Consider the following 21747-nt stretch of genomic DNA (forward strand, 5'->3'; position numbering starts at 1 on the left):
ATATGGATCTTGTTTTTGTATCCATTCAGCAAGCCTGTGTCTTTTGGTTGGAGCACTTAATCCATTCACATTTAAGGTAATTATTGATATGTATGTTCCTATTACCATTTTCTTAACTGTTTTGTGTTTGTTTTTGTAGGTCCTTTTCTTCTCTTGTGTTTCCCATTTAGAGACATTCCTTTAGCTTTTGTTGTAGAGGTGGTTTGGTGGTGCTGAATTTTCTTAGCTTTTGCTTGTCTGTAAAGCTTTTGATTTCTCAGTGGAATCTGAATGAGATCCTTGCTGGGTAGAGTAATCTTGGTTGTTCTTCCCTTTCATCACTTTAAGTATATCGTGCCACTGTCTCCTGGCTTGTAGAGTTTCTGCTGAGAAATTAGCTCTTAACCTTATGGGAGTTCCCTTGTATTTGTCGTTTTTCCCTTGTTTCTTTTAATAATTTTTCTTCGTCTTTAATTTTTGTCAATTTCATTACTATGTGTTTCGGCGTGTTTCTCCTTGGGTTTATCCTGCCTGGGACTCTTTGCACATCCTGGACTTGGGTGGCTATTTCCTTTCCCATGTTAGGGAAATTTTCGACTATAATCTCTTCAAATATTTTCTTGGGTCCTTTCTCTCTCTCTTCTCCTTCTGGGACCCCTATAATGCGAATGTTGTTGTGTTTAATGTTGTCCCAGGGGTCTCTTAGGCTGTCTTAATTTCTTTTCATTCTTTTTTCTTTATTCTGTTCTGCAGCAGTGAATTCTACCATTCTGTCTTCCAGGTCACTTATCCATTCTTCTGCCTCAGTTATTCTGCTACTGATTCCTTCTAGTGTATTTTTCAATTCAGTTATTGTATTGTTCATTTCTGTTTGTTTGTTCTTTAATTCTTCTAGATGTTTGTTCTTTAATTCTTCTAGGTCTTTGTTAAACATTTCTTGCATCTTCTCGGTCTTTGCCTCCATTCTTTTTCTGAAGTCCTGGATCATCTTCACTATCATTATTCTGAATTCTTTTTCTTAAAGTTTGCCTGTCTCCACTTTATTTAGTTGTTTTCCTGGGGTTTTATCATGTTCCTTCATCTTGTACATAGTCCTCTGCCTTTTCATTTTGTCTATCTTTCTGTGAATGTGGTTTTTGTTCCACAGGTTTCAGGATTGTAGTTTTTCATGCTTCTGCTCTCTGCCCTCTGGTGGATGGGTCTATCTAAGAGGCTTGTGCAAGCTTCCTGACTGAGGGACTGGTGGTGGGTATAGCTAGATGTTGCTCTGGTGGGCAGAGCTCAGTAAAACTTTAATCCACTTGTCTGCTGATGGGTGGGGCTGAGTTGCCTCCCTGTTGGTTGTTTGGCCTGAGGCAACCCAGCACTCAGGCCTACAGTTTCTTTGGTGGGGCTAATGGTGGACTCCGGGAGGGCTCACGCCAAGGAGTACTTCCCAGAACTTCTGCTGCCAGTGTCCCTGTCCCCTCAGTTAGTCACAGCCACCCCCGCCACTTCAGGAGACCATCCAACACTAGCAGGTAGGTCTGGTTCAGTCTCCTGTGGGGTCACTGCTCCTTCCCCCTGGGTCCTGATGCACACACTATTTTGTGTGTGCCCTCCAAGAGTGGAACCTCTGTTTCCCCTAGTCCTGTGAAAGTTCTGCAATCAAATCCCACTAGCCTTCAAAGTCTGATTCTCTGGGAATTCTTCCTGTTGCCAGACCCCCAGGTTGGGAAGCCTGATATGGGGCTCAGAACCTTCACTCCAGCGGGTGGACTTCTGTGGTATAAGTATTCTCCAGTTTGTGAGTCACCCAACCAGCAGTTATGGGATTTGATTTTATTGTGATTGAGCCCCTCCTACCATCTCATTGAGACTTCTCCTTTATCTTTGGATGTGGGGTATCTTTATTGGTGAGTCCCAGTGTCTTCCTGTTGATGATTACTCAGCAGTTAGTTGTGATTCTGATGCTCTTGCAAGAGGGAGTGTGTTTTCATGCTATTAATGACATATATACAGGTAGTAATTTTGTGGTTTTGTTCCATCTACTATTGTGGAGTCAAGAGAGAGGTTGAATCTGCTAAGTCAGCCTAGCTTTCATGCATTATTTAGAACAAGGGTCAGCAAACTTTTGTGTAAAAGGCCAGATAGACAATATTTCCACATGTGGATTCTGTTGCAAGTACTCAGCTCTGCTGTTTTCATGCATAAGCAGACATACTATGACAAACAAACAGGAGTGGTTGTGTTCCAATAAAACTTTATTTATGGATTCTGAATTTTTTTTCTTTTAAAGAAGAAGTTTTTATTCTGTTTGGTTAGAAGGACAGGATCCTCCAACCAAACAGAAGTTCTATACTTATCCTTTTCTAACAATTGTACTTTCTTCCTTTTTTTTTTTTGAATTTAATTTTATTTATTTCTGGCTGCACTGGGTCTTTGTTGCTGTTCACGGGCTACTTTCTTTTTTTTAATTGAAGTATAGTTGATTTACATTGTTGTGTTAGTTTCAGGTGTGCCACAAAGTGATTCATATATTTTTATATATATATATATATATGTGTGTGTGTGTGTGTGTGTGTGTATATATATATATTCTTTTTCAGATTCTTTTCCCTTAAAGCTATTACAAAATATTGAGTATAGTTCCTTGTGCTATACAGTAGGTCCTTGTTGGTTACCTATTTTATATATAGTAGTGTGTATACCAAACTCCTAATTTATCCTCCCCACCCCCCACCTTCCCCTTTGGTAATCATAAATTTGTTTTCTATGTCTGTGGGTACGGACACTGAATTTTGAATTTCATATAATTGTCTTTTGCTACAAAACATTTTTCTTCTTTTGATTTTTTTAAACCATAGAAAAATGTAAAAACCTTCTTACCTTGCAGGACATATGAAAAAGGCAGTGGGCTGATTTGGCCTGCAGGTAATAATTTGCTGACCCCTGGTTTAGAGAAGCAAGCATTGTACTAAGAATAAGAAGGTAGATTCTGCTTTTCCCTCACTACTATTCACTGTATGACCTCCTTATCCCCTTCAAAATCACTTAATTTTTCTGAGCCTCAGTTTCCTCTTCAACAAATGAAGTAGTTGAATAAGTTAATCTCTAAGTTTTTTCCCAGCTCTATTATTCTGTGATTTAAGAATATAGCTCACTCATTAGCCATCTAATTCCAAGATAGAGGTTAGTAATGCAGAGTCCCAAATTTCTTCAAAGACTTTTATAATCATTTATATTTCTTCATAAGTAAGTGACTCTTTGACCATTACTACATTAAAATTGTATTAAAATCACATATACTTATAAACAGTACTTTGGACTTAGTATTTTCCCCTTGATTTCCTCATAGCATAGGGACTGATTCACCAAGGGAACTAAGAATTGGTAGGGAAAGAATCGTTTGCTGATTAGTATTTATACTTAAGAGCACAGTGGGGGGTGGTACTCAAATCAGCCATTTTAGCTACTTGCTAGTACCAGTTTTTAAAGGCTTGGTCAAGGAGGAAGGCAAAACCTTTGGAAGGGAGTAGTTGGGTAATTAACCATAGATCTCACATTTGTGCATTACTCTTAGGCCTTATGACAAATTCTCTGAAGTATTGTCTGCACCTACTGACAGACATTCATAGTTCTATAGGAGAAACATTACACCCAGGTCCTCCTCAGGTATGCCTCTGTCTGACCCCACTTAGCTTTTAAAATTAGAGCCTGTAATGTATTTATATGATAACAGCCTAATGAAGTATATGGGAAGTACTTGTTGGGGTGAAAAGAAATGTTCACTTGTTATGTTAACATGCAGTCATTTGGTTGTTGCTAGGGGTAGTATTAATTACCTTTCCTCACCTGCATAAGGCACATTCTGTAGAGGAGCTGAAAAATGAAGAGAGGGAGAAGGGTGAAGAAAAATTTTGTGTCTTCCACATGGAGCTCACTGTAGCGGCGCCATTTTTTTCCTTGGCATGGTCTAACCAGCTTGTCACACCTCCACCAAGGTGGCAATACTGCAGACAGCATGTTTTTAGTGCATTAACAAACACCCCAAAGGTTGTCAGGAGGGAGCAACCTGCAAGCAATTGGAAATATTACATATTAGTAAAGGAACTGTTCTTCAAGTTTCCAAAATGTCAATCAGAAAGATGGCAATTGTAAGGATGAAAGGCAGTAAAGTGATTGAGAAGATTTTAGCACCCAAGGGGTTGAATTCAAAGGAGTAAGCTTCTGACAAGGGCTCTGGCATCCTGGTGACCAGCCCAAGGTGGTGCCTGACAGATGATGTAAAAAATGAAAAAGCTAAGATCAGTGGAAGCATATTAAAAAGGGAAGAAAGGTGACAAAATAAAGCACCAAAGTAAAAGATTTCAGAGTCTCTCAGAAGCCTCTAACTTGAACACATTAATGACTAAGACAACCTGAAGTTTCATTTACAGCCTTAACACAAAGAACTAGTACTAGTTTTTAATATAAATTGCCATATAAATAATCCGCACTTTCCGTGTTAGGTAGGAGGCGGTCTCTTATCTTGACATGTAGATGAAAGGAAATATTTTCTCTGCTTTGACTTTATCCTTGAATTTCAGACATAAGGTTAAACTTTGAACTCTTCAAATGACTTTATGTATGTTGATAGTGTCACTAAAAGTTCAGATTAGATTAGTTGGCTTTTGACTTTTCCAGTAGTTTCCTCTGGGTTTATATGGCTGTTGCTTTAGCATCAGCAGTATTTTATTGCTTTAGATGTTTGCAATCACTTACTGCTAGTGATTTGCAATCTCATTGTTGCTTCTTTTATGATCTTTCAGATTTCACCTTTTCTTTGACTCCATTAGGACTTCCTGATACAATGACAGATAAGAGATCCCGGTTTGGTTAGCAGTTCAGCTGTGCCAATCATGATACAACTTCTCATAGCACTCCTTTTGACCAGATAAACCGTTTCACAAATTACCAAGACACCAAACCATGGCTGCAGGACAAACGATAAAATAAATATAAAAATGTTGGAGTTTCTCCAAAGAACGCTGCTGTAGAAACTCAGATAATAGTTTGATCATCATTTTAATTATGTTCAAGTTTCCTATAGTAAAATGCTAGGTGAAATGCCTTCTAACCAAGTTCATTTAAATGCCACAGGGTATTGGGTTTTATATTTAAATAAAGGGTATTTATTAATATTTCTTTTTATGGTTATAGAGTGATGATAGTGATTTGATCTGGTCTTTTATTTAAGAGTTGTAATAGACCTATTATGTCAGTCTTTGATTAATTGAGGAAGCTGGGAGCCTGGTAATGGAATATGGAGCCTTTCACCTCTAAGTCACTGAATCCAATCCAGCCCAAATTGGTAGTGACCAAGAGTGATTACAGCAGAGGCCTCTGTGAAGTGTGTTGAGGTCAAGTGGAAGTAGGTCGGGATAATTGCTGGCAGGAGATAGGCTCATACCTACAGTCACTACTGCCTCTTAGTCACTGTGGCCAGACCAGAACTGAGAAGGCCAAGAGAACAGAAGCACCTGTGAGTGACCAAGGTCTGTGTCTCCTTAACAAGGAAGTCATTGGGACATCTCTTTACTATTGGAGAAAGAATTTCTCTATTAGGAGACTATTCCCAGCTGTTTCAATTAGTTTACTTAAGATTTTGGTAAGATGAAAACTGAGAATGTCTTGATGAACAGTCTAGAGACTGAATTTGAACAGGTCTGGGCTAGGAGGCTTAACTTCCTGACATTTCCTTCTCATCTTATCTCTGTTGCTCATCAATCTGTTCTCTGCTCAACTCTTGCGAAAAAATGCCATGTAGACAGGAGGGTCATTACTGGCATTGATCCAACTTACTCTGTGCTTTCAAAAAGACTTCATTATTAAACAATAACTATTTGCAGGATGAAGGGTTATTTCAAGAGGTATTCTCCCCAATTTCCTTCCTATGTTTTAAATTCAGGACTTCATTGAATGTAATATGTTTTAAACCCACTAGTTCTTTTCCATATAAACAAATCACTATTTGTCACAAGATAAATTTGGATCTGCTTTTATGCATGATAAGTTGATACCTCCAGTCTTATTAAGTAGTTAAATACCACTATCATAGTAGGTAGTATCATATCCAAGGTAGTTCGGATTAGCGCTTCTGAAACCAGCTGTGTTAAAAGATAAGTTTTTTTAAAAAAATTCTCAACTATCATGGTCAATACATTTGTGAAATACGATAAAATGGAATACCTAAAAAATAAAATAAAAACAAAGATACAAAATATAAAACCTGATCTTTTGATCATTAGATTCAACAGACATATGATGTAACTTTCCGTAATATTTCTACATGTTTTCTCTCAGCGTCTTTATTTTCTATGTTGCACACCAGTTTATGATCAGCACTACCCCATGGACCAAGTTTTGAGTAGCGCTGCCTTGAATACACACTTTGAAAAATTAATTTATTTAAACAAGTATAATTGTACCTGATATGGTGATATGAAGCAGCAAAAACAAAATGGTTAAGAACAAGAAATGATTAGGTATGAATGAGGTCTAAAATTTTAGCCCTCCAAGTGCGCATAATTGATGCCAAACAAATGTGAATGCAATCATTCATTCATTTAACATATTTATTGCGTACCTACTAGGTGTCAGGGACTTTTCTAGGCCTTAACAATATAGTAGTGAACAAGATCTAGAGATCCCTGAGGAGACACTAAACAAGCAGGGAAATATTAGGTGAGTTCAATGATGAAAACAAAATGAGGTGATAAGATAGAGACTGATTGTGGGTAGGGTGTAGAGGACACCTAAAGAGTTGAAATTTGAACTGAGGATTGAATAGACTGGAAATAGGCAAAAAGACCTGGAAGAAGCATATATCAGGCATGTCATGAAGTAGAAATGAGAAGGGAGAAGCTCAGGAACAGGAAAGGCCAATGAGGCAGTAGCTCAGGTAGCATGTTGGAAGGAGATGAGGTCTAAGATTTGATTAGGGTCAGACTTTACAGGCCAAAAATAAGGAGCTTGGGGGCTTCCCTGGTGGCGCAGTGGTTGAGAATCCGCCTGCCGATGCAGGGAACACGGGTTCGTGCCCCCATCCGGGAAGATCCCACATGCCGCAGAGCGGCTGGGCCCGTGAGCCATGGCCGCTGAGCCTGAGCGTCCGGAGCCTGTGCTCCGCAACGGGAGAGGCCACAACAGTGAGAGGCCCGCGTAATGCAAAAACAAACAAAAAAAAAAAACAAAAAAAAATAAGGAGCTTGGAGTTTATTCTCCATGTTATGGGAAACCATTAAGAAATTTTATGCAGAGTGGACATATGATGTATATTTTTAAAAAGTTACTCTGGAACTCTAGTAGTTGTATGCATAATGGATTTTAAGGAACAAGAGAGGAAGCTGGAATACAGGTAAGAAGTCGTGATGACTTGGACATAAAACAGCAAGAAGAGAAGTGAACAGAATGGGATGTGTTGTTAGAGAATCAATAGGATCTTCCAATGTGGGGAGGGGTTGAAGAAATGAGAAGATTTGAGGATGCTACTTTCCTTCCCCTTAAACCACTGGGTTTCGGTGACTTACATGAAGATGGAGAAGACAAGAATGGAATCCGTTTGCAGTTGGGTGAATCAAGAGTTGAGTTTTGGTCAGGTTAAATTTGAGATGACTGCTAGGTAACAAAATCAAAATGTTGAATAGGAAGTTGGATATATGAGTTTCAAGGTGAGGAAAGAGGTCAAATGAAATTGAGCGTTTGGTGTATAGTTGGCATTAAAAGCTGTGGGACTAGAGGTTACTTAAGGAAAGAGCGTGAGAAGAGTGGGGTCCCTAGAATAAATTGGAGGGCTCCCCATTAGGAGACTGTGAGAGGAGAAAAAGTACCCAAGAGCGGACAATGAACTACATGGGTTGTAAGTCAGAGAGAAGAGGAAGTAATAAACCTAAATTGATCAGATGGACTGAGAGGGAGCCAGTAAGTTAGAGCGGTCAAGAAAAGGAGCTATATGGTAATCTGTCTACCCAAAGGGAGCGCCCATTGTCCCATCCAAAAGTAGTTATCCCGAGTGTTAGGAGGGATGTCCCCGTGAAAACCTCTACATCTAAACATCACACCACCTTCCTGGATTAATCTGTTAGACTTAATAGAAAACTCATGCCTTCTGTACAAATAATTTTGTGTGTCTTGTAGACTCAGCCTTAAAAAGAAAAATCCATTGTCATTATAATCCCCAGATTGGTTTTCTGCACCAGGAGCAGAAATGGGAAGCTGAAAAAAAAACCTGAAGTGAAACTTCAAGCTCCAGTTTAAACGTGCATGGCAAACACACCAGGCGTGCACATTTTAAAATAAAATAGATGAGCTATTTTAAATGCTTTGTTGAAAAACTTAAAGATTGTAGCCACTACTATTTAAAAAAGAAATACTTTAGAAAGCAATATTTCTATTCTTTGTACCTTTAAGTTCTTAGCTCTGACGTTCTGCTCCTCTGACCTTGATCTAATCATGAATATCTATGCTACCTAATTATAATAAAAAAAGCCTACATTGCCCTGTAGATGGTAGATGCACATTTTTTTCTTCTTTGGTCACCTGCCAGTTCTCAAAATTATAGCAGTGGGAAGAAATGCAAATGAAGGCCATGCTTGACAGCTAAACATAATGGAACGCATGGTCCACATTTGAAAAGTTACCTTAAAATAAAAGGTAGCATATAAAAAATCATTTCTTTAAGGTCACCTATGGCTTTGAATTACAGCTTTGAGGAATTTCCAATTTAGTCATCAGAGAGGAAGAAGCCAAAATAAGGATTATATACTTTTCTAGAGGCAAGACAGAGTTTTACTTCATCATAATTGGGTGATCGTATAACTTGGAAATAGAAAACAAAACAAAGCAAAACAACTCCAAAATATTCATTTGATATAGTATTGTGTAAAGTAAACCACTGGTGAACATTTTATATTATAATTTTACTAGCAGCTAATGCAGTTTCTTTCTTGTAAATGTCCAAAGGAAGGTTACCTTATCACATGTTAAAATATGTAACATATGGACTAGAGTAGGCTGGCAGTAAACAGAGGTGTTCAGATAGATTTGTATTACTTGAAGAATTGTAGTTCTTTCTTCAGATGAATGTATTTTCAAATAGGAGATTAGGAAGCAAATGGTTGGATGCCAAATAGTTATTTAGAAAATTTGAATATGAAAATTATCTATACATAATTAGTCACAAAAAATCAGAATTATTTGATAATTACACACTTTAGAATACGTCAAAGTGGTCTTTTGGTAAGTTTATTTATTCCTCTTTTTTGCCTTTTTGGGGCTGACAGAGAGGATCTCTCAGACCCTTTTTGCATAATGAACCCATTCCACAGACTACCAGGAGCCTGTGTACTGCCTGGCTGTGATCCACAGAGCACAGAGCTCTGAGGAACAAAGCAGAGGCTTCTGGGGATGTTGTTTTCCCTGTTTCACTGCTTCAGTATGTGGTGTAATAAAACGAGCTCTAGCCTGAGAAAAGGTAGGCCTGGGTTCTGGTTCCACTTCAGCCACTACCTGTGACACCTTGGGCAAGTCATTTAATTCAAGTATGTCTCATTTCTTGTACTCAGTTTAACAATAACAAACACTGAGCATTTACCATATTCCAAGTATGTAGACAACACAGGAATTTCTAACTATATTCAGAAATAGATGATTTCAACACAACACGGTAGGTGAAATGGTAAAGATAGCTCAGGGGGCTTCCCTGGTGGCACAGTGGTTGAGAGTCTGCCTGCCGATGCAGGGGACACGGGTTCATGCCCCAGTCCGGGAAGATCCCACATGCCGAGGAGCGGCTGGGCCCGTGAGCCATGGCCGCTGAGCCTGCGCATCCGGAGCCTGTGCTCCGCAACGGGAGGGGCCCCAACAGTGAGAGGCCCGCGTACCGCAAAAACAAACAAACAAAAAAAAGATAGCTCAGGATGGTACAGGAGCAGGGGCATAGGACATGAAGTCTAGTCTGTAAAAGGAAATATGGGGCCCTTCTTGCCCACCTCACTGGTATGTGGAGAAATGAAGTAACAACAGTGAATTTTTTAAAATATAACTTATTGCACTGCTGTTACTGGTAGTTGTATAGGTAAGTGGTAGAAACAGTGGTAGCAGTCAAAGTACTACTAAAAGTAAAATGTGTTATTTAGAAATTAAGGTCAGAGTTAAACAAGATAGATGAATATGAATACAGGTAGACTGACTAACCAAAGGGACAGAATAGAAACTCTAGAAATGCAAGTGGCCATATACAAAGGAGATGGCATCTCAGATTAGCGGGGAAAATACAAACTTTTTAATGAGTGAGGTTGGATAATGTGACAGTCATATGGGAAAAAGATAAAATTGAGTTCACTCATAAAACTTGTTCTAATATAATTTCCAAATGGGTCACAGATGTAAAGGTATATATATATACCAAAAGAAAATATGAATGAATTCCTTTATAATCTGGGAATGAGGAAAACTTTTTCACCATGAATCAAAATCTAGAAGCAATAAGGGAGAAGATTGATAAATTTGATTACAAACAAAAACCACACAAAAGACAAAACAAATAAACAAACAATAAGTGTTGTGCATGGATAACAACACAAGAAGCAAAATTAAAAGATATATGACAAATGGGAATAATATTCACAACTTTTATCGTAAACAAAGAATTAATATCTTCAGTGTACAGAAATCTAAAAATTGAAAAAAATTGGAGAGATTGTAGGGAAATAGTCATTGTCATACATTTTTGGTGGAAATACAATATGGTACAACCACTACAGAAGGGAATTTGGCAATATATAGCAAAATTATCTGTGGATTTACTTTTTGATTTAGTAATCCAATTTGTAGGAATCTATCCTAAAGATCTGCTGGGGAAAAAATGCTAAGAGAGGTATGCACCAAGCTGTTCTTTAGAACCTATTTAATGTGGCAGAAGTAAAGAAGCGAACCAAACATCCATCAGTATAAGACTGGTAAAATAAACAATGGGGTACTATCCAGCTAGAAAAAGAATGAGGAATATTGTTATATACAGTTATGAAGCAATTCCTAGGTTATATTAAATGAAAAAAGCAGGTGAGAAAAGTGTGAATAAAATGCTACTGTTTATAGGAGAAGGGGGGAAATACATACATATACATAGAGATATATACACATATATACAATTTTAGTATTTTTCTTTATTTAAAAAATTGAAGGATGAAAAAAAAATGGAAGAATGATTCTTTAAAAATATGTAAAAGGACACCTAAAGGAATAGAGGGGATATAGGAATACAAGTAGACCTTGTTTGTGCATGAATTTTAGATCCATAAAATTATTTAAGATTTAAAACAAAATAAAAATTTTAAAATGCTTCCAAGTATTTAAAATTTTCAAATTTTAAAAATACCTCAGGATTTTTGAAGAATGAATGAAATAGATGAAGGAAATTAAGAGGTATAAACTTCCAGTTACAAAATAAATGAGTCACAGGGATGAAATATACAGTGTGGACAATGTAGTCAGTAGCAATGTAATATCTTTGTATGGTGACAGAAATGGTCAAAAGGTATAAACTTCCAGTTATAAGATAAATAGTACAAGGGATGTAATGTACAACATGATTAATATAATGAACACAACTGTATATTATAGACGAAAGTTGTTAAGAGAGTCAATCCTAAGAGTTCTCATCACAAGGAAAAATTTTTTTTATTTTTTTCTTGTAGTTTGTATCTGTATGAGGTCATGGACCATCACTAAACTTGTGGTGATCATTTCATAACGTATGGAAGTCAAATCATTATGTTGTGCACTTTAAATTTATATAATGCTGTATGCCAATTATATCTCACTAAAACTGGAAGAAAGAAAAACCTGATGTATGCAGATACGTAATTAAAAAGTCCAACAGGCAAGGCTTCACAGTGTAGCTCAATAAGGTCTCCAAAGACCTGTGGGTCCTTCAAAGATACAGGAAGTATTGTTACTGTGATTTAAGGGGGATCAGTGCTGGATGTTAAACAATATATGCTTATGACAGGGTTATATGAGCTATTTAACAGTTTTCACATTTAGCTTTGAGTGGGCTAGACTGAGTATAATATAATATAGAAATACTTCGGATAGGAGACTTGTGGGTTCAGAGCTACTAAGATTCTGTGCTTTTTCCCAATTTATTAGGAATGGTCTGGGTCCAGATTTTAGTAACTATTGTCTAAATCTTTACATGCAAAAAGTGAATTTTAACACTATTTCCTATTGTTGATATGGTATGAAATGAGATACAGGATGTAAAGTGCTTAACACAAAATAAGAATCATATTACACTCTATCAACAACTAAAAAAAAAACTAACCTCACCAATGGAACAAATGCACTTAATTGTATTTAAAGGTAGTGGCATAACCAAACAGAGAGGAACTATACTAAGTGACTTTAGAACATAATCATCTTAGTGTACATTCCTAGGGATTATAACATAAAGAAAAAAACTAAGAAGAATTTTGAGACTGTCAATAATCATTGTGAACTGGGATTTTGGCATGGGAAGAAGTAGAAAAAGACTTGAGTTTGATAAGGTTAAGGAAAAATCCTGTAGTTCCAGTTTTGATTATGGTGTTCGTATAGTCCAAAATGTATGTTATCTTAGAGAAAAAGAAAAGGACATTTTCTAGGTCTGAGCACTGAAAGACCTAGAAACCATGATGGACTAAGTAGCGATGAGCATCTCCATCACCAAGACTGTAGTCTCTAAATACCAGTATATATACAAGAAAAGGAAACAGTTCTTTAAGAAAGAGATGATTCAAAGTTCAGGGAAGAGAATGATGACCATAGAATATCTTGGCATACCAGAAAGCAAGGAAGCATTCAAAGACAACACAGGCTTGTCTGAAGGACTCAGGCCCAACATGAAGAGTACCTCACTGCCCAAACATGGAACAATTTGATCAAAGAAGATACAGATTATTGATATTCTTGAAGAATCTGTTGCTCTCAAGTATAATAACTGACAGACTCTGCAAATTTTCTGAGTTGAAAGAGAAGTTATAGGGGATCCAAGAGGAAGAAGATGTGTTGAGAAAACCATAGGAACCAAATAAATCCATGTAAAGTGTTATTTGCTTACATTTTCCTGGCTGATAAATCAGGTTATAGTGCATCATACAAAGGGTTATCAGAGCCATAAGTGTAGACATAAAAGGATTAAGTAAGACCAGGGCCCAGGCCGCCAAGTGCTGGATATAAGACAGTCCCAGAAAGACAACAGTTGCATTTAGGCTCATGATCCAATAAAACCTGGGATACCAAAACAAAAATAAAATTACCATTGAGTTACTTAATATAACAATTGCTAATTTTAATGATTTTAATAAATATAAGTTACAACTTAGCAGCATGTTAGCTGAACTAGATTTTGCAAATGTTGTTTATCAGCTTTCTTTTTTTAATTTCATTTAAAAATTTTTTATACAATTTTTAAAGGTTACTCTCCATTTATAGTTATTACAAAATATTGGCTATGTTCCCCAAGTTGTACAACTCATCCTTGAGCCTATCTTACACTCAGTAGTTTATACCTCCCACTCCCCTACCCCTATATTCCCCCAACCCCACAAGCACTAGTTTGTTCTCTATATCTGTGAGTCTGCTTCTTTTCTGTCATATTCATTAGTTTGCTGTATTTTTTAGATTCTACATATAAGTGATATCATACAGTATTTGTGTTCCTGTATCTGACTTATTTCACTTGACAAAATACCCTCCAAGTCCATCCATGTTGCTGCAAATGGCAAAGTTTCATTCTTTTTTATGGCTGAGTAGTATTCCATTGTGTGTGTGTATGTGTGTGTGTGTGTGTGTGTGTGTGTGTGTGTGTTATCACATCTCCCTTATTCATTCCTCTGTTGATGGACACTTAGGTTGTTTCCATATCTTGACAACTGTAAATAATGCTGCCATGAATATTGGGGTACATGAATCTTTTCAAATTAGTGGGGTTTTTTTTTTCAGGTATATACTCAGGAGTGGGATTGCTGGGTCACATGGTAGTTCTATTTTTAGTTTTTTGAGAAACCTCCATACTGTTTTCTACAGTGCCTGTACCAACTTACATTCCCACCTGCAGTGCACAAGGGTTCTCTTTTCTCCACACCCTCACCAACATTTATTTGTGTTCTGTTTGATGATAGCCATTCTGACAGGTGTGAGGTGATATCTCATTGTGGTTTTGATTTGCATTTCCTTGATGATTAGCAATGTTGAGCATCTTTTCATATGCCTGTTGGCCATCTACATTTCTGTTCTTAGCTTTCTTAATAAGCGCATACACATCAGCTATGTCTAATCAGTTTCATTATCTATGTTTCCTTTCTATTTAGAATAGATATAGGAAGAATGTGTTCTCTTTTCTCTAAAGCAGAAGTTGACAAAATTTTCTGTAAAGCATCTGATAATATTTTAGGCTTTACAAATCATATGGTCTCTACAGCAACAAGTCAACTCTGTTGTGACTCTAGAGAAGCCATAAATAATACCTCATTGAATATGCCTCATGAACCTGGAAAAGATTACATGGTTAAAGAGTTGAAACTTATTTATTCCACTTTTCAAAGTATGGGAAAACTCAGGAATACTCAAGTTATACCTAGACCATGGCATGGGTAAACCAAAGAAATTAGTGTCATTTGAATAAAGCTTCCAATGTCTCCTCCTAACAAACAATATTAAAAATAAGTACCTATCCCAGTAGTATGGTTTGCAAGTTCTGGGGGAATAATCTCTAACTCTCAACCTTTCATTGGGTCTAAATTCTGCTGCTGGAGTCCCATTGCAAAGGGGGCGTCTTACAGCTACTGAAAGTGGGGTCTGGCTGCTCACCACTCAAAAGCCAATAAAGAGGCAAGTTTGGTGGAAAGGAAAGTTTGCTTTAATTTGGATGCCTGAAACTGGGGCAGGGGGAGGGCGGACTCCCGTCCAAAGGCTTACTCCCCTCCACTGACAGCCAGTGGGCAAGAGCTCTTATTGGTGGAAGGAGGGGACTACATGTAGAAACAGTACAGTTAGTTTGGACAGTCATCTTGAAATTGGTCATACAGTGGTCTGACGAGCATCATCTTGATTGTCTTAAGTACAGTTAATCTTCAGTTCCGGGGTCAGTTTGTTCCCATTTCCTTGAGTCCAATTCTTGGAATTGTGGCAGCTTATATTACGGCTACAGTCTGGTCATCATGTAGTTAACTTCTTCCACCTGGCACAGGTTTCAGTATCTACAAGACAGCTCACAAGATGTGGCTTAGAATATTATCTACAGCCCTTGAGGAGGAACTAAAGGTCCTTGACTATGCTTAGGGACTAAACGATTATTGTTTTGTCCTGTTTGACTGATTTTCTTTGCTTCTGCATTTTCTTACTTCTCTGATTAAATTCATTCTTTGGCTAAAGTTTTTCCACAGACAAAGGGCAGGCAGAGGACATGGGGGACGAGGACCAAAGGGTCCTATTCCATTTCATTAACATTAGCTTAAAAAATTATTGAAGTAATATTGAATATAATAAAATTTACCCATTTAAAAATATGGTTTTATGGACTACTATATTTAAAATAGATAACCGACAAGGACCTCCTGCATAGCACAGGGAACTCTGCTCAATATTCTGTGATAACCTAAATGGGAAAAGAATTTGAAAAAGAATAGATACATGTACAACTGAATCACTTTGTTGTACACCTGAAACTAACACAACACTGTTAATCAACTATGCTCCAATGTAAAATAAAAATTAAAATCAAATAAAAAATTTTAAAATATGGTTTTATGAGTTTTGTTCAATGTTTTAGTTGTACAAACACTAATAGATCTATATTAGAACACTTATCACTAAAATATGAAGGGCTTACCTAATTAGATCAGGCCCACCCAGGATACCAGGATAATCTCCCCTTTGATTAACTCAAAAGCAACTGATTAGAGAACTTAATTACATTGCAAAATCCCTTCACCTTTGCCATATAACATAAGGAGGGGGTGATATCTTATCATCTTTGCCATGTTCTATTCAGTAGAGACAGGTCACAGGTTGTTCCCATACTCAGGGACATGGATCTGCCAAGAGTGTGACCCACCGGGGGTCATCCTATGGCATTTCCCATACATCTCCCTCCCTCCCTCCCTCCCTCCCTTCCCTCCCTCCCTCCTTTCTTTCTTTCTTTCTTTCTTTCTTTCTTTCTTTCTTTCTTTCTTTCTTTCTTTCTTTCTTTCTTTCTTTCTCTCTCTCTCTCTCTCTCTCTCTCTCTCTCTCTCTCTTTTCTTTCTTTCGTCCTTTAAGTAAAGGAAGCAGAGGGAACAGGTAAGACTGGCTATGAGAAGGGGATATTGAAGGTTTGAGAAGAAAGGAAAAGGTTAGAAACAGTCATATGAAGGAGGAGGAGAGAGAATGATTGCATACTGTACACCTGAAGGATGATGGTAAGGATTCACTTGAGGTTGGCCATGTATTTAGTGCCAGCATAGCATGATTTTACATTTTTCTCCAGAACTGTTTGGCTCTGTAAGTATAGTAATAGAACAAGTAAAGAGTTGAATTTTAACCAGGATTGCTTCCTTCATTCCTCAGGGGAGTACTGCTAAGTGTGGGGAAAGAGAGAGAGGAATAGTGGATGTGGAATTAGATTGTTAGTTGAAGACCAGCCTCCTGACTCTACTAATTCCACTTGCTGATTTATGGTGGGGATTGGCTCCTTGCTGTGCTCAGCTGACATTACCCAGGAGGGTGGATTGGTGCCTGCTGCTGGGCAGAGGATTGAAGACCAGTTCCTTACTTGGTCCCACCAACATACCACTCAAGCTGGGGAATCAGAGTGTCCCCGCCTGCTTTGTATGTGTGTAGGTGTGTGTGTGTGTGTGCGCGTGTGTGTGTACGTACAATAGATTCCTCTTTCCTGCTGAAACTATGGAGCCAGAGTAGGAGGGTGGGGCAGTTTTTCCACAGTGTTTGCCTGAAGTAGGGCAGGTATTATCAAAAAGATATTTTATGTTAGGCTACCCTTTCCCTGGTACTTTACCTAAGGGCAGCAGGCTTTTCTTGGAGCTGCCCTCTCCCCACCATGCCTGTGGGCAGTTCCAAGCTTCTCCACTGTTGGCAAAAAGAAAACCCAGAAAACTCATTGCTCTCCTCTCTCAAGTTCCAAGATCTCTAGCTAGAGTCTGTTATCTTTCCACCTTTCAGAATCTTCCTATGTTTGTTTGTTGTGTTATGTCCAGGGTTTTTTAGATGTAAAAAAAGGAGGACCTGGAAGGAATGGGGCTACTCTCATGGTCTGTCCTTGAATCCCTCTATGATTTTTCAACTGGGTAGTTTATCTTCCTATTATTGATTTGTAAAAGTTCTTTATATATTCAGGCTGCATGTCTTTTGTCAGATATATGTTATACAAATGTTTTCTCCCAATCTGTGGTTTGCCTCATCATTTTCTTAGTTAAATCTTTTGATAACAGCAACTGCTTTTAATTTTAATAAATTTCATCAGTGTTTTTAATTGGTTCATGCTTCTTGTGTCCTATTTAAAGAATACTTTCTATATGTAGGTCACAAGTATTTTTTCCTTTTTTTAAAAGCAGTTTTATGCCTTTAGATCTCTATGTTAGGTCAATGATCGGCTTTTAATTAAATTTCTAGTCAGGTGTCATGAGTAACTTTTTCTATTTGATATCCAGTTATTCTAGCACAATTTATTGAAAAGATGATCCTTTCCCCATTGAATTTTTTGGCACCTTTGTTGAAAATCAATTGACCTTATAAACGTGGTTCTTTTTTCTGAATTTCAATTCTGTTCTACTAATCTATCCTTATGCCAAAACCATACTATCTTTATTACTGTTGCTTTTTCTCTTGTTTTTTAAAACAATTTTATTGAGATATAAGTGAGCTACAATAAACTGCATGTGCTTAAAATGTACAATTTAAGTTTTGAATATGTATGCACCCAATAAGTGATCACCCCTTTCAAAATCATGAACCTCCACTCTCCATAACTGACCTAGAAAAGGAATCAAATGTCAAACATGGCCATGCTGAGCAAGCTGATTGACTGTAATCCACTGATCGCAATTTATTTATCACAGTGCAGCGTGGGTACAAAGTTAGAATTTTCTAGGACAATGCGGTAGAGTCCCTAGGCTCAGCCTCAGGTCATCCTTTCGTGCAGTTGCAAGCTGCACACTTGAACTGTGGCTGTAACAGCCAAGGGAGGCTGGAATTGCAGAGCAATGTTACAGTTCTTTCCATCTATAAGAACCCCTTTTTTCAAATGCTAAGTATTGCTGAGAAAAAGTCCAAGAGGACACTGTGCAACTCTTCAGTACACCACAGGGGGATGTAAACAGAATTGCTCTAAAGAGGGTCAAGGAAAATTACAATTCTTCCAAGACTTACATCTTGTGAAATATAGTTATAAACCAAAGAATTATAGTGCTGAATATCTCTGTATAGGGAGAGATTTCACATAAAGTACTAAATGTGTTTTAACAAATGCCACCCAACCTATTTGATTGTGTAATTTTCTGGAAGAATTACCTAGTACAATCATGTTTTATATAATCTTTGCTGATCCATGGACAGGACAAGCCATAGATAATTAAGGGTGAAACTGTATATGTCTCAACTGTAAAAAACTAAAAGAAATAAAAATCCACAGTCTTCAAACTCACCATTAAGACTCCTTTCATCTCATAGCTCACCAGCAAATTGAATATATAAAGCACCTCTCACACAGAAAGTCAGAGAGCAAAGCACTAAAGCAAAACAAATACCAGTGATTAAGGAAAATTGAAAGCAGCAGTAAAAATATGTTTCTTTAGTTTACTTTTAAATACAGACTGGGAACTGCAAATAATTGGGGGTATATATAAGTGGTAATTTTTTTTTTTTTTTTGGTCTTCATGATTCTATGGTGTTGAATACAAATAAGGGGGAAAAACCCTATTGCTGCAAAATTCAGAAAACCTTTTGAGATTATTTATTTTAAACATTCACCTTAATTTATTTAGTAATAGTTTTTAAAGTCACTCAAATATTCTGTCACTTCTTAGACTGACCAATTTTGACATGCTTCAGACTTATTTTAAGTGATTATAAGAGAAATAGTTTGAAATGGGCTTTCCCACCTACTTGAGAAGGTATTAAAGAGGGGAGAAAAACTTCTGGGTCTTCATAGCCTTAGTGGACAATTTTAAGAGTTCAAACAGGGCTTCCCTGGTGGCGCAGTGGTTGAGAGTCCGCCTGCTGATGCAGCGGACTCGGGTTCGTGCTCCGGTCCAGGAGGGTCCCACGTGCCGTGTCCGGAGCCTGTGCTCCGCAACGGGAGAGGCCACAGCAGTGAGAGGCCCACGTACCGCAGAAAAAAAAAAAAAAAAAGAGTTAAAACAGAGTATTTTATTCTGCCTTGAAAAATATTGAGATAATTCACCAGGGGATTTGTGGTTCTTCAATGGGCCAAAATTGAACTGTTTAGAAGAGTCAATGAAACACTGGGGCGCTGATTTCATGGTGGATGGCTGTTGTCAATCATTGCTTCTTTTAGCATAACCACTGGCCCACTGAAGTACTTCAAAGAATATTCTAGCTGACATGAATTTGGAGAAAGAAGGACCAGAAGGAAATCTTGCATTTCCTGCTTTTTTAAAAAAAATTTATTGGAGTATAATAATTACGTTAGTTTCAGGTGTACAGCATAGTGATTCAGTTATACATGTGCATATACTCATTCTTTTTGAGAGTCTTTTCCCATATAGGTTATTACAGAGTACTGAGTAGAGTTCCCTGTGCTATACCGTAGGCCCTTGTTGATGATTTTATATATAGTAGTGTGTGTATGTTACTCCCAAGCTCCTAATTTATCCCTCCTTCCACATTTCCCCTTTGGCAACCATAAGTTTGTTTTCGAAATCTGTGAGTCTGTTTCCGTTTTGTAAATCAGGTCATTTATATCATTTTTTCCTACTTTTTATCTATAAATATTTTTCAACAATGCTATTAAAGAAAAGACGGCTTAATAAATGAAGATAATTGATTTTGCTGAATCGACAGCATGATTAAAGTAAAAGGTTTACTTTTAATTAAGAAACTGGGGGGGAATGCTTCACTCTCTTTCTCCTGCCCTCCCTGCCTGTGTCACTCCTTTAACTTGCTCTCGTTCCCTTTCTGTCTTTGTTCCCCTGTCTTCTGCCAAATCCCAATTTTAACAGTTATGTTGTTGAAGAGAAAACCACAGGCCCCAAATGGCGTCACTTGTGCTAAAGCCCATGATACCAAACCTAGGCTTAGATACAGGACTTAATTGCAGTTTCGAGCTTCTCCAGAAATGTAATCTTAATCAACCAGTCTGGAGTTTTCTGGTCGGCATCAATGAGGTCATCTGTCATGTGGGCCCTCTCCATCCCCCAGAAGAAGAGGCAATCTACGTGGTAAAACCCTTGCCTTTCCCTCCCCACCCCACCTCCCCAAAAAGAAGATACCCTGGCCTAAAAATAATGCTTCCTTTTCTTTTGCGAATAGCTCCCTTGCCCTACCCTTCTTCCTATAAAAACCTTCCATTTTGTACAACCCTTCAGAGCACCCTTGTAGTTGCTGGATGGGATGCTGTCCAATTCATGAATCGCCTAATAAAGCCCATTAGGTCTTCAAATTTCTGCCGTTGAATTTTGTTCTTTTTAACAATGTGTATCATTTTCTCATTTCCTGAGTTTGAGATCTTTGAACCACTGCGTGTTTATTGATAAAAATAAGTCCCTGCTGATGCACCTACCAAGCTTAAAAGCTACCAAGCAGGGCTTAAAAAAAGGCAGCAGGGCTGCAGGATCAGTAAGAAATTTCTTCTTTTTTTTTTCTTTCCCCGATACTTTTTAGTTTACATGGTTATATGTTGGAGAGGTATTCTGAGTATATTTTCTGAAAGTTTACAATTCTGGCCAAGATAATGAAGGAGGTGCCTGTTGTAATTGGGGTGAGTGGGTAGCATTTGTTAAACTTGGCTAGAGCCCATGAAAATAGACTTTTGGAAGGTCTAGTGATTTTTTAGAAAGCTACTTACAAGCTATTCCTCAGTATATGCAACTTAGAGGATATTCTGAGTGCAAGCATACCTCAGAGATACTATGGGTCCGGTTCTAGGCCACCGAGGTATAACAGGTTGCACAAAGTTTTCGGTTTCCCAGTATATATAAAAGTTATGTTTACACTCTATTGTAATGTACTAAATGTGCAATAGCATTATGTCTAAAAAGATAACGTGCATGTCTTAATTAAAAATACTTTATTGCAAAAAATGCTAACCATCATCTGAGCCTTCAGCGCATGGTGGTAGTAACATCAAAGATCACTGATCACAGGTCACCATGATAAATATAATAATAATGAAGTTTGCATAGTGTGAGAATTACCAGATGCTTCACAGAGACATGAAGTGAGCAAATGCTTTTGGAAAAATGCCACTGATAGACTTGCTGGACATGGAGTTGCCGCAAACTTTCTGTAAATTTTACAAAATTTAAAATTTATAAAATTAAAAATTTTATCACTGTGAAGCACAATAAAGCAAAGCAATTTAACGAGATATGCCTGTATTAATGAGTACTAGTAAGACTATTCCATGAACTGTTTTGATTTCGTTAGCTGAAATTATGATTTTACTATTGCAGAATTACGTAAATTCATATTTTGTTTCTCTTCTCAAGGATTAGGTAGAATTTCTCAAACAGGTAGATTTCTAAGTGTGGT

At 37.5% G+C, this 21747-nt stretch overlaps 1 protein-coding gene across 1 annotated transcript in view; it reads right to left on the minus strand.

Annotated features, from left to right (window-relative positions):
- The window catches only part of SLC15A5 (solute carrier family 15 member 5), a gene marked incomplete at both ends in the record, with an annotated part of 88775 nt that overhangs the window by 52790 nt on the left and 14238 nt on the right, over positions 1-21747 (minus strand). The window contains 3 exon segments of the mRNA XM_082666456.1: positions 3814-3908; positions 3911-4033; positions 13100-13269. Of these exon segments, the coding sequence (XP_082522582.1) occupies positions 3814-3908; positions 3911-4033; positions 13100-13269 (388 nt within the window).

The sequence above is a fragment of the Grampus griseus genome (assembly GCF_964374135.1).
Source record: "Grampus griseus genome assembly, chromosome: 11".
Lineage (NCBI taxonomy): Eukaryota > Metazoa > Chordata > Mammalia > Artiodactyla > Delphinidae > Grampus > Grampus griseus.